Source organism: Rattus norvegicus, chromosome 17 (assembly GCF_021556685.1).
Source record: "Rattus norvegicus strain SHRSP/BbbUtx chromosome 17, alternate assembly SHRSP_T2T, whole genome shotgun sequence".
In the NCBI taxonomy this organism is placed as follows: Eukaryota; Metazoa; Chordata; class Mammalia; order Rodentia; family Muridae; genus Rattus; species Rattus norvegicus.
In genome coordinates, this window is record NC_141550.1 from 58,283,394 (window position 1) to 58,297,677 (window position 14,284).

Sequence of the window (14,284 nt, forward strand, 5' to 3'; positions counted from 1 at the left end):
AACCACACTGCACGCGAGTTCCAGAATACTCTGTTTAACTAAAGGTTACCCTAACTCCCAACAAAGGAGTTGGCACACAAGGCCCAGCAGATCCTGTCTTGGCTTCATGGTAAATAAGAACATGATTGTTTAATAGTGATCACAAGCAAAGGAGAAACTCACCAATCTGAGAATTTAACTAGAAAACCAGAAATCTAGTTAACGAGTATCACAGCTTTTCTCCCCTGCTTTTAAGTTCTAGTTGGTCTCCAGCTGAGTACACGCATTGGCTTTCAACTCTGGCTGATGCCTCTAACCCTGATTAGCAGCAAGGGAAGATATTCTGCTGCACGAGGAGAGCAAAGAGATAATTCTTTTTGAACATGCAGTTGTAAGACTCTGCCTGACTACAGAGATGGAGTGTCTTCACTAGAAAGTTAGTTTGGTGCTTCACTAACCTGGTTTCCATTTGGCTGGATCACCTTCACTGGTGGCTCCTGCATGGCTGGGCTGACTGTAGCGGAGTATGTATATGCCACTTGGGGAATCAGAATAGTCTGCTTGTTGGCAGCGAGTGCCCGTAAGCACGGAACACTGTTCTGGTCAGCGATGGCCACGATTGTGGGTAACTGGGCAGTGACTGTAGGAATAGCAATGTTTATGGGGTTGGCACTTGGTGGGACTACATTTACAACTGGTTCTGAGTCTGTAACACAACTGTCCTTTTGTGGCTCCTTTTTTGCACAAGACAAGTTCAAGGGTTCTTCCTGGACAGAATAAACACTGTTCTGGTAAACGCTACTGACTGTCGACCTTTCCAGTAACTCTCCCTGTTGCTTTGGTAGTGAGAGATCAAGAGGTTCTACTTGGGGCTCCTCCTGGGTACCCTCTGACACACAAGAGTAACCCTGCGGGTTCCTGGCTGAGGAAAGGTTTAGAGGGGATGGGGATGATGTGCAACTTCTGGAACCGTTAATGGCTGATCCTACTGGTAAAACTGGAGAGCTTGTCATCTTGAGAGGACTCTGTCCACGTGTGCTGTCTTCCTGGGGCTCATTTCCATCCACAGGTTGAGGCTGCTCCTCAGTTTTTGCAGGGATGTTTCCTGACCCCGGTCCTGGAGAAGGTGGTTCAAGAGACTGCCCGGGAATCTGTCCAGCTTGCATCTTTTCAAACCACTTTTTAACTACATCCAGCGGCAGGTTCACAGAATCGGCAATCTTGGTGAGCTCTTCTGTGCTTGGCTGTGCATTCAGAGCATAGTAGGCTTTTAAGAGCGACAGAAGGTTCTTTAAAGGTGGCTGACTGGGAGACAAATCTCCATTGCCGGCTGATGAAGCAGAGGACTCTGGCTTCTCGGTGGCTGGGGCAGGGGGTGGAGGTTGAGCAGGGTGCTCTGGGTCATAGTGCTTTAGTTCTGGAAGTGCATTGAGGTCTCCTGGGCAGTCCTCACACAAAAGGCAAGTGCTCTCATCCGCAGCCCCATCAAAGCTTTTGTCCTTCTCTGACTTGACAGTAAGATCTTCTGGTGACTTCTCACTTTTGCAGCTCTTTGGAGGGGCTGGGTTTTCTTTCTTTAGATTCTGGGGAACAACCTGAAGTTGGCCGGGCTGCTCAAGACTGTAGTTGATGATGATTTTGGTTGTGCCATCCTGATCAACTAAAGGAAGACTGATGGCAGAAATGACAGAATGGCCGCCCTGCTGGATGGATGAAGCACTCACGGCTTCTTGCTCTTTGGATGCAAGACTGGCTTGATTATTCTCCAAAACCTGTCGTATTATGTTACCATCTACAGCCACTTTAAGTACATTCTGAATGTCACTTAAGTTGATACTTATGGGAGATACCAAACCAACTGTTGGCAGAACAACAGCTTGCACCACACCCTGAGGAGAACTGGTTGCCTGCAATTGGCCACCACCGCTAAAAACCCCATTTTGTAAAGGGGTTGAACAGTTGATTCCTGAAGCAACCACTATGGGTTTGAACTCATAATCCACAGGTTCAGTTTTGATTTGGTTTACAGAAAGCGGTTCTTGAAGGGGTTTATTCTCTATCTTCTGCCGTATCTGTGGGCGTGTGGGACTGCCTGGTGATGTTGAAAGAGATGGCGAGGAACACTGAGATGTCTTGAGTCCTGATCTGGGCCTACCATTCACAGGCATCAAGCTAATACACTTCTTACTGCTTATGTGTGAGCTATAAGAGCCAGAATGGGAAAAACGTTTCTTGCAGTTTGGGCATTCATATGGCTTCTCTCCTAAAGAACAACAAAACAGCACCAATGAATCAGTGTATTTCACATGGGCCTACGTAAGAAACAGTCATTAAAAAGAAGCAAGACTCCTCTATGCCCATGATACTATTTTTTTTTTTCCGGAGCTGGGGACCGAACCCAGGGCCTTGCGCTTCCTAGGCAAGCGCTCTACCACTGAGCTAAATCCCCAACCCTGATACTATTTTACATATAGTTATCATTTTAAGTTTCGAAGCTATTATAAATAAGGCTGCTATGAACATAGTGGAGCACGTGTCTTTGTTGTATGTTGGGGCATCTTTTGGGTGTATGCCCAAGAGTTTCGAAGCTACAAAAATGTTGAGAACATATGAAGACCTGTGCTCTGGATGGTGTGTGAGTCCAACAGGAACCCTTCTTACCACATGTATAGCATTCCACCACGCACCGGGACTTCCAATATTGCTCAAATATCAAAGGAACTAGTCTACTCTTAAGTAAATTTTCCTTATCCCATTTCATCAATCAAACTGCAGCGTTTTCTTCAAAAAGCATTTTACCAATAGACAGGCTGAGGACTGAGCCAGAGGAGCTGCTGCTCACGCCCAGGCCTTTTCCTGCTCTCCCTCTGATATGCACCAGCAAGCCTAACTGTTATTACAAGCAGACCTCCAGAATCACTGCAAGCTTCCCTGCAGACGGAGACGATCAGGGTCCTTCCTGAGCTTTCTCAGGACAGGGTTTCAGGACCCTGTTTGTTACCCCACCACTGCATGCTCCCCTTGTCCTCAGGAATTGCAGATGGACTGTTTGGAATAGAATTCAATGCCCAGTACCATCAGATAGAAGTGGTCATGAGGTAATGGGTGTGTGCCAGTTCAGTGCAGCTCTGTTTAACAAGTCTGTTCTACCTCAGCTCAGTTCATCACTGTCAATGACTGGATAGCAGCTTTAGCTTTAATGAGTCACAGAATTTTCCTTTTCCTGCAGAGAGGAAGGCAGGCCATGGCTTGGAGTTGGTGCTGCTGACAGAGCTCAGGTATGGCATGAACTAGCCAAGTGGCTTTGGAGATGTGAATTTGCATTGTGAGCCTATGAGTCCTTGTCAGAAAGGTGTGTGATACAGTCTACTTTATGGGGTTGAGACCTACAGAAGTAATGTCAGCACACTCTACTTATCATGTCTTACTGTTCAGAATCACTGTGGTAACTCCATCACTGTGAGAAACATATATACATAATAGATTATTCTAAGCCAGATCTACTGTGTTGGAGAACTCCTGGTTTCTAACTTCAGGGCATGCCCTTTTACTTTGGTTATGGTACCAGTTTAGCCTGGATTTCTCTCAGAAAGTGGCACTACTAAGCCAGAGGTAAACTAAGAGTTTTCAAGGGTGGAGGTAGGAGGTTGGTGGTCAGATCGTACTCGGGAATTTCCAGGCCACAGTGCTGAGTTTACAGAATGAATATGGCAGTACTTTGTACCCTAGGCAAGCACACTTTTGTCCTACCTGAGAGGAGCCAGGGGAGCGTCCAGAGCATAGCTCAGATCCCAACACAGCATATCAGCATTAACATACTAACATACATGGGTCTGCCCAGAGCTCACAGCTAAAGCTTCATGATGATGAGAACAGAGTGACAATCTAGGATATTTGGGACTCTGATCCTCAACAAAATGTAAAAGCTAAAGAAAATACACAAAGACAAAAATCACTAGAGATGCTCTCTGCAGAGTGTACAGGTCACTTGTACCTGAGCACCATGGAGAGCAAGCGCTTTTCAAGGCACCCAAAGAAAGAAGCTGAGGATGTTTTTTCATTTTTAAGTTTCAAGTCAATCTCATCTGAAATTCTGTAAACTCTAAAGAAAATGGGTCCAAAGAGATGACTCAGGGGATAAAGGTCTCCACTGAGCTGGGGACACATGGGGTGGAAGGAGAGCTCCAGCGAACTCAGGCTCTGCTCTGACCTCCACAGGTGTACTGTGGCACACACATGCCTGTACATACATACGTGCAAACGTGTGCCACACACACAGAGAACATTTTTTTAATAAAAAAATGTCACAGCAACAGCCTGATACTTAGTCCCAACTTCTGTATCATCTCTTGGAGTGATCAGGGCAGGAGGCTGGCAGTGTGGAGCCAGGCTTTGGCTGGTGCTCGGAGAAGCCCTGTCTGAAACTCTTCCCTTGGCATAAACCAGACTCTCAAATAGCTGCACACTTGGGCTGCACTCAACTGGCTGCCCTGGGGAGACACAGTTTCTAAATCACAACTGGGGAAAATATCGGTAGCCTCTACTGAAGAATCTGATTGAAACACAAGTTTCCTTATAGTGTTTAAAATAATTCTCATGATATAAGAAGTCATATTTTGTTCTTTAAAAAATTTAAAGTTATTAACTTTTATGCATACTGGTGTTTTGCTTACATGTATGCCTGTGTGGGTGTTGGACACCCTGGAAAGGAGTTCCAGACAGTTGTCGGCTGCATATGGGTGTTGGGAATTGAACCTGGGTCTGCTTGAGAGAGCAGCTAGTGTTCCTAACCTCTGAGCCATCTCTTCAGCTCCCATAATTTGCTCTTTATGATGCTTTAAGGAGCATTTTCCATGGAACAAGCTATTAGGAAGGGTAGTCCCAGGCTTATTCAGTATTTTGAATTTGTATTACTTGCTGTGCTAAATGTATTGATGCCTCATATTAGAGAGGTTGAAGACACACAAATTCCTGAGTGGAGAGTTTGTGTCCACTGAACTGGCTTCAACTGGTATGTGGTAGTAAGTGTCAACACACTGTCTTTTCGTCATGTAAACTCACTTCCTGACTGAGATGGCTTTTGATCACCAAGCAGAATGTCTCCATTAAATGTCAGTGTTTGGTTTGGAGACCAGTATTTGATCTTTGTACTGTTAGGAGATCTGGTAAATGCTGGGACAAAACTAGAACATAAATCATATTCAAGTTTTTCTTATTTTGTTCTCTAATTTTGACAATCACAAACCCTCTTTTTAGCTGACATTTCAAATAGTTTCTGATATGAAGAGGTCTAATTGGAGCAGCAATCATTGTTCAGTAGTGGTAGTAATAGTAAGTGTCAACACACTGTCTTTTTCGTCATGTAAACTCACTTCCTGACAGGGGCCTATGGAACAGTGTACTGTGTGGGCTGCGAGATGAAATATACTTCCCAGAAACATAAGTAAATCAATACATGAAAGTAGATAAAAGTTGTCTTTAAGGATCCTGGTTTGAGCATTTTCAAGGAACCATATTAATCATGGAGGGTTAATTCAATAACGGAGATGGTAAAACTTCCAGAAATGCAGTTCCAAATGACACTGAGTGACTAGCACTTACAAACCCCAACGGCTGCTGGGAAAAGCCAGTGCTTTACCTATTAGGAGCTCAGAGGTCAACAACAGCAAACAGCAAGTTCTCAACTCCTTGGCTGACAGCTTTGTCACTAAAATTACTTAAATCACAAAGAATGTATCAGATTTTAATCAAAAGAATAGACTTTTCAGTGTGATGTGTGATTACTAAATTTTCATTGTAAGTTTTTTTTTTTCATTAAATCTACAAGGCAATTTGAAATGGGTGTGAAAAGGAAGGTGACAGTTCTGGAGAATGCACCTTTTTCTTTTTTTTTGAATTCTCATTTATGCTACAATTGTGTCCTTGTGCTGCCTTAGCTATCTGGGTCCACACCATGAGTTTGTTAATTTCCTTTTCTTTCTTTTACTTTTCTCATGTAAAGCTATCTATTCGGATAGAGAAATGGAGTTGCTTTATTATGTACTTTAGAGATTAGACACTAATAAAGTATCATTTAAATGAGAAGCATCAGGAACTTCTGACACAGTGGGACTTGCGATGACAGATTTCTCCTTAGCAGAGATGTCCTGGTGGCCCAGGGCGCAGGAGGAAGTGTGCACTCACCACTGTGGATCCGTAAGTGCTCCTTCAGATGGTGTTTGTACTTGAACGCTTTCCCACACTCGGTGCACTTGAACTTACGGTTACCTCCAGACTGTGTCACATGTCTCTGGAAGAAAGAATTGGCATTTTATGTCTAACATGCCAGGTAAGCTGGATGTTTGTCTGTCACAGGTCAGCACTATAGCAGTCATAGATAGAGGACACTTAGCAAAAGCAGAGACATACACTTCATTAGGATCTAGGGACGGTCTTGTCTGCAATCTGGATTACAGATGAAGAAGACAGGCACTCTACAGCACTCTGTTAGTTAGCAGAACAAGGACCTGACTGGAGTGCCTCGCCTGTCCCAGTAGGATGGTACAGCTCTTGTATGTTTCCTGCTTCTAAACTACTTCAATGGTATCAGGTGTGTGTGCTCCCTGCTGTTAGGACTTTGTCCTGTTACTTCTTGTGTCCTTACTACTTGGAAGAAGGTCTGACATAAAACAGAAGTGGACATACGTATTGAGTGCATACCTTTATAAAACATGGAAATGCTCACCTCTATCACAGTATGATTTCCCAAGGCCTGAAAGACCAACATTCCATAAGGGTCTCCAAGACCATCCATCCTTCATTATACCGGCCTTCACACAAGCACAGCTCCTTTTAGTTCACATCCACCAGAAAAATCATCACAAAAGTAGCCATCATGGTCACTGTGGATTTTGAGTTTGTTTTCACGGTGTTGCCTCAGCTCTGACCTCTGTCTGCTCTTTGGCAGGGGTCCTCACTACTGAGCCAGGAGGGAGGCAGCAGGTGTAGCGTGGGTCTACTTTCAAAAGTCATGTGGCCTTCTCTCTCCCTCGGCCTTTACCCTGCTGTGCACGCAGCAGCCTCTAAAGCAGAGAGTGCTCTATGGCACCATCCCTGGACACCTCCTTAGCAAGCCCATGTCCCCAGGAGCTCCTGTCAGGTCAGCTTCTTCCTTTGTTTCTGGTTGCCTCCCACTCTCAATGGTCCCCAGGGTTTCCCCATTAGATTACGCTGCTGAAAGCCCTGTTCTCCCCTTTATTCCACATTCCCTGTTACCTCTTATTATTACATTTTTTGAGTGATGACCAAATCCTGAGTAAACAGGCTGACTCTGTGTCTTCTTTTTCTGTTGATGTTAGCAAAGGCACTAACACTCTCTGTGGGATAAGCGGCCTGTATTAGGAACCTACACCAAGTCCTCACACATTCAGCAGGTGTATGATCATAACCCTGTGACACAGGAATTGGTCATGTGCTGGAACCTGGGCCTATGCCACAGCATCCTGTGAAATGGTTACTTGATTTGTAAAGTCAGTGTCAAATGCATATTAGCTTGCTTGCTGAAAGCTGACTGTTACCAACCAGGACATTATAAAAAGAATTACTAAAGTTCCTTTGATTTTAATTTTAAATATAAAGTCAACACTTTAGATGTTACCTATGGCTAAAATAGCTTATACTTCTAGAAAGAGCATGGTGATAGAGAAGTAGAGGAAGCCATCAAAGATGAGTCTTCAGACTACAAGTTCTCAAACTTAAAGCGTTAGAGGAGGCAGCTCCCCTTACTACGTAGATAAGCACAGTAGTTAATACTAAGTGAACTCTCTTCCTTGAAGAAAATTAAAAAATTACAGCTTCCCCCCAATTTTATTACAGCTGAAGGCAAGTGATTTAACAGCTAATATTTCTCTTCCTACACAGACCATGTTAAGAGAATATACCCCAGAGCCTCACAGCCTCTGAGGGATACTTTTTAATGGTTTATGCAAAACAATTAAGTTAGGATGGCAAGGCTCACAAGGAAGAAAATGCTCACAAACCACCCTCTCATGTCTGTTAGACTATACATCAGGCAGCATGCCTGAGTATCCACGTGCCCACCCTCCCCGAGGCTCCCGCACTGCGCCTGTGCCTGCCCAGGCCTGGGAAGGTTGTGGCCTCTGCTTCTACACTTACTTGCTCTCTTCCTGACTTATGTGATGTCATATGACGTTCAAGCTGGGTTCTGTATGCAAAGGTGTAACTGCACAGGGAGCAGCTGAAGTTGTCTTCATTCTTCTCATGGCGGTACTTAATGTGTTCTTTCAAAGAGGTAAAGCGCTTGTAGCCTCTATCACAATACGGGCAGGTGAGCAACTGGGAAAATGCATCTGGTGTTCCTGTGGAGGGAAGAGATGCTGTTACTGAAAGCAGCCAAGGACGATGGCCATTCATCACTGAATCCCTGGGCCACACACAACAGCAGTGCTGCTCTCTTACAACTGCCTCCGAAGATGAAGGGTGGATGTCACCTCCATGTATGCATGAGAAAGTGGGATAATAAATCCAGGTTAAGTAGCTTATAAGTCACGCAGCAAATGCTTAATTTGGCATCCGATCATGGCTCTAACCCTTCCATCTCTGAAGCGCAGCTCTCCCCTTCTTTTGGGTGGTTAGCTGGGGAACTCAAGTCACTTAGGACCGAGTGACAGTGATAAGCCACAGCCTGTATGGGGGCCACACAGCTGCACAACTGTGACAATTTCATAGCTTGCCTGGCACTCGCTCTTCTCACTGAAGTTGCCGCCACAGTGAGCAGTGTAGTTTCTGAAGTGCCCTGGAGGCAGGCGTGCCCACATGGCTGATTCACACCCTATATGGAAGTGGTGGGAACAGCATGACTGAGAATTCTAAGTAGGAATACTTTGCCAGTTTGTACTGTGAGCAGTTTTCCACATTTAGTTTTCAAATAAATTCGTTCATAAGTGATATTTTCCTGTAAATATACTCTCTCCTTTCTTTAAATTCTTAGAAGATAGGCCACCTACGGCACTTTGGTAACACTTCAGGTACTTCATCATAAGTACACAGCGCTGTCCTGGAGTTCAGGCCATATGAACTAAACATCTCACTTAAAGACCAGCCTGCAGATGAGGGATTGAAAACCTGAACTTTAAATGCCTAGACAAGCATGTTGAAAATGTGCAAATCTGTGAGAGAAATCAAATAGCTAGCACTCCACATTTCATCACAGCATCGTTAGCTACTCCCATGCAGGTACACTTGACACAGTGTTTGGCTAGGGGTCATCTTTTTTTTTTTTTTTCTTTTTTTTTGGAGCTGGGGACCGAACCCAGGGCCTTGTGCTTGCTAAGCAAGTGCTCTACCACTGAGCTAAATCCCCAACCCCGGCTAGGGTCATCTTAACACAGACTTTCTTCTTTTGGAGATCTATGTTATGTTTTGCACAGGATGGTGGGAAACCAGCATTTTGAACTTTTCCCTTGCCAGAATGCCCATCATGCCTTACTGAGTTTATGTGGCTACAATGCCAAGAGGCAAGGCCTGTTCTGGCTGTGCAATGGCATGGCCAAACCCTGTGGCTCCATTAGCCAAACTACTCTTACTCCAGGAAGCAAACTGTTAATGAGCTGGGAAGATGACAGGTTGGTCATGATATCAAACAGAAAGTTATTTTCATAAATCAGTACATTGAATTTTCTTAAACACGAGGTATGAATTTATCCTTTTAGGTCACTAGCAAAAACCAATAAAAAGTAAATGAATTTGCTTTCAGAATCACAGAATAAGGAGCTGGGGTGGATTAATCAAAACCTCGGATGTATGAAAAAGCCTTATAAAAACATAATTATAAAAAAGAACTCGGAATGACAGTAGCGTGCCCAGGTAGACAATGTTCCCTCAGAAGGCACGTGTATTAGATGAAACATAGAGCTTGGTGCTAGTGCACTGCTGGCCAGGAAGACCATGGAACACAGGCTATGGCATTACTCTTGGCCGTATATCAGAACTAGATGGTAGGACACTAATCCTGAAGACTCTATGCACTTTTGTTTCAGGACATAGAGAAATGAATCTCAAACTAACCGGGAAACTTCCTACTGGCTAGCTTTCATAGTACTGCAAGGTATTATGTAGGTCATGAGGGAAGGAAAGCTGTCAACCAACTAACCCCAGTAGAACGTCCATGTTAGGTTGCCGGCCTGCCAGGAAGGATGTCCAGCTGAGAGACGGTGGCCTGGCTGCCTTGGGGATGACCAATGGTGTTTTAGGCCTGTTCATGTTTAATTCACGTCTAATTCTGTTACTGTAGTGAAAAGCCTATGGCTGGAGGTCCTAGATGCTCGGTGGGAACCTGTTACACTGTTTTGCTAAATGGTCAGACTTCAGGCTGCTTTCTAAATATTTCTGCTTATACTTAGGAGTCTACCTGACTTAGATCAGTACTCTATTTTCTCTTTTCATACCACCCTTCCTCAATTTCCTCCAAAAAGTTCCAAAAAGCTCAATCTATCCACTCAACTGAGAATCCTGGAAAATTAAAGTCGAGTTTAAGAAATTAAAACTCCACGAACTCTTGAAAATTTCAAGTACCTTCCTAGTCTCAGTACAATATGACAAGAAATTACTTGAAGGACGATTACATGTGATCTACATTTGATTACAGTTCTTGGGAGGGGCTGGCAGCCGACTTCTGCTTAGGAGGTCTGAACATACTGATTGGGTTTTCCCTTTCTCTACTCACTGGGAATTCCTCCTGGACTAAAGCAGATGCCGAGAAACAACGGTGCCCATGTTTGTGTGTTCTCAGCGGCCCACCATCTTTAACTTGTAAAACAATAACAATGAACAAACAAAAACAACCAAAGGACAGAACGGGCCAGACTCGTCCTCACTTCTGCCAGCTGCTGCTGTCTCAGTGGAAGGTGGCCCAGGCCCTGGATTCGCCTGGCTTGTCGCTCTATCTGAGCAGCCAACAACTCCATGCTGACTGATTCTCACCGTGAGCACCCACAAGAGTCTGCTTCTCTTAAGTAGACATACGCTCCCACAATAGAGCAATGGAGACAGCGACCCTTGGGCCTGAGAGCGAGGGCCGTGCACTCACCATTGTCATCATGACCGCTGGCTTCTGGCGTGCCCTGCCGCTGGTCCTCCTCGGGTGCCTCAGGGTAGATGACCGCGGTGTCCTGTTGCTGCAGGAACTCTTCCACGTTGGGATCATGGTTTTGCTCGTTTTCTGCATCTGAGTCGCATTCGTCATCTTTTACTGAGAGAAACACATTCTCTATCAAAAGCTGTTTTACCACCAAATTGTTTTTCAAGGCTTTCTAAGTAAGAATTCATTTATCTTGATAGAACATATGATCCTTCTTGAAACTGTAGGGCACCTGAAAGCTAAATACGCATCCTGCTTATTTTTGTAATCTATAAAGCATTTACTTTAGATTCAAGTGCATGAGTGTCTGGGATTCCCAAAGCCTCTGAGGCCTCAGAGTCAAGTTTCATCTCCTCACACTGAGCACAACTCAGACAAAGTGGGAGAGCTTCTCACTTAATGATACATTAAGGGAAATCTACCTTCGTTGTCTCTGATCACAACACAGTTATCTCTCAGGACATTTAAAGTTGTGCACTGGCTGAGTCACACACACACACCCACCCACCCACACACACACACACCCACACACACACCCACACACACCCACACACACAGACACAGACATACACACCTACACACACACAGACACACACACACACCCACACACACATGCCCCCACACACACCCCAGACACACACACGCCCACACACACACCTACACACACACAGACACACACACACACCCCCACACACATGCCCCCACACACACCCCACACAGACACACACACGCCCACACACACCTACACACACACATAGACACACACACACCCGCCCCCCCACACACCTACACACACACACAGACACACACACACACCCCCCCCTACCCCCACACACACACCCACCCACCCACCCCCACACACACAGACGTCAGGTCTTCAGGTGTCAAAGAAACTGAGTGAGTAGTTCTGATACAGGACCCAGATTTAGTTGTAAGTTTGTGATAAAGTGTTAAAATAATTTGTTGACAAATAAGTATATCTTATGATCGTGCACACTATTGAAGCTGTATAAAGAATTAACACAATTCAAACAAAAAACAACAAACAACCCCCCCCCCCAGTTATTACACCTTATTTGAGAATGAAGTGATCTAGAACTGAACGGATCCCGAAACACAGCATGGCAAATAACAGCACAGGTGTGGTGATATATGACTATGATTCCACCACAGGAGGCTGAGGCAGGAGGATCATAGTGAGTTCTAGGCTACCTTAGGCATCCAAGCGAGACCCTGTTTCAAACACTTCAAGAAACATAAATAAAAGGAAAGGTGTGAAGAAGTGGGAGAGAGGAAGAGAGGAAGAGGAAGGGAGGGGAGGGAGGAAAAGGGCAAGGACTGCAGGGACTCCTTAGGCTGAGGGGGAGAGGCCATGCTAATTCCAGCACAGAACTGAACCCAGCCTGCACTTCAAACACCCAAACATCAACTATTACATAAAGTAACTAACTACAAGTGCTTCATCTTTTATTCTCATTTATAGTAATATTTTTTTCCTTTACTTTTCCCTTAGGTGAGACAGAATTCAGCATTGGTTGTCCAGGTGCAGAATTATAGGACGTGAAGCACAGATTAAAGATAACAGACATTTTGTGTTGTTACGGTGTGTGAGCTACTCTAGTTAAAGCAGCTCTCACCAGATAACCTTCTCAATACAAACTTAACACAAAACTAAAAGGTTTACACAGCTCCCAGTATGAAGCTTTCAGAATTTATTTAGAGGCATGTCTAATTATTTGTCTTGTGATCAACCCTTAACTAGTGATGATTAAATGATAAATCTAATTGTAGTTTTAACATTCTTCTTGCAGTTGAAATTAGAGAGAAGTTTCCACTTTGCCTGTGCATGTATTTGTATATGCATACATCCCTAATATAACCTGCTGAGTTTGTATAAGGCTATTTGTATGTATGCTTTCGGGCTGCCTATCTCTCACTGAACAACCAGTGCATGTTTCTTTATAGAGAAATATGATGGCTGACCAAAAGTACTGTAAAGCAGAAAACCTGTATTATGTTAGCACACAACTCCATTTGGTACACAGAAGTCAAGTATGCTAGAAACTACATTTGAATATAAAATCCAAGGTCTAAAATGCTCATTAATAAGTTTGGATTCAGTAAAACCTGGCCGGTATAACCCTGGGCTGCTTTGACGACTCAATGCTGTGCTACTTCTTGTGCTGGCAGCCTTGTGCCTGCCATGTAGGAAGTGTTGTTACGGTGTGTGAGCTACTCTAGTTAAAGCAGCTCTCACCAGATGACCTTCTTAATACAAACTTGAGGCTTAAGATGTAACAGCTTTCTCAAAGTCTTATGGGAACATCACTGTTAACACAGGTGACTTGACATTAGGTGTCTGCATGACACTCGAGGCTGCTCATACTAAACTTGCCCTGTCTTCATGGATTTCCAGACTTGATTTCAGGCCGACATGAGCAGTTGCTGTTTATCCATCTATTTCAAGTGTTTGGAAGTGCACATGACAAAATGATCAATTATGAAGCAAACTTCCTATAACTCTGAATGAAACATCAGAGTGATGGACAAACTTCAGTTTTTCCTTAGGTGAGAGAACTCAGCACTGGTTGTCAAGGTGCAGACTTATAGGACCATGAGCACAAACGGAAAGAGGCAGGTATTAAACACAAAAAGTAAAAAAATTAAGTTCTCAGTATAAAGCTTTTGGCTCTGCAGAAATCTTTGCTTTCTGTTTGGAAGCTCTTTGTAAACGATTGCCTATCTAACCACAGTGAGATGCTTGGCCAATAGCTCTCTCAGTGAATAAACAGCGAGGGGCCAACTGTAGAAGAGACCTGAGACCATTCTCTTAGGTCTCTTCTACATGTATTATGGTGGACTCTGTGCTGGCTTGCTTGAACTGTCTATGGAGATGTAGTACTGGGATTAAAGCCTGCTACTGGGGTATAACACAGCCTGTCATCAGCCCCCCCACCTCATGTAAGTCTTCAAAGCTCCATTACTGTCCTTCACTGGAATTTATGAAACTTTCACTCGCTCCTGACTCAACTCATGTTCCTGTGAGGCCCTGCAGGCTAGACCTGTGAGACCCTGCGGACTAGACCTGGGAGACCCTGCAGACTAGACCTGCGAGACCCTGTGGACTAGACGGAAGGAACAGCAGAGCCCATTTTGGAGCCCCTAGGG

At 44.4% G+C, this 14,284-nt stretch overlaps 1 protein-coding gene across 11 annotated transcripts in view; it reads right to left on the reverse strand.

Moving 5' to 3' along the window:
- Window positions 1-14,284, reverse strand: part of Zeb1 (zinc finger E-box binding homeobox 1) — a 166,826-nt gene that overhangs the window by 5,887 nt on the left and 146,655 nt on the right. For all 11 annotated transcript variants that reach the window (XM_087589887.1, XM_087589884.1, XM_087589886.1 and 8 more), the window contains 4 exon segments: window positions 11,066-11,227; window positions 8,134-8,336; window positions 6,163-6,268; window positions 438-2,242 (listed from right to left, as the gene is read on the reverse strand). In XM_087589887.1, coding sequence (XP_087446013.1) covers window positions 438-2,242; window positions 6,163-6,268; window positions 8,134-8,163 — 1,941 coding nt within the window. In that variant the 5' untranslated portion in view covers window positions 8,164-8,336; window positions 11,066-11,227.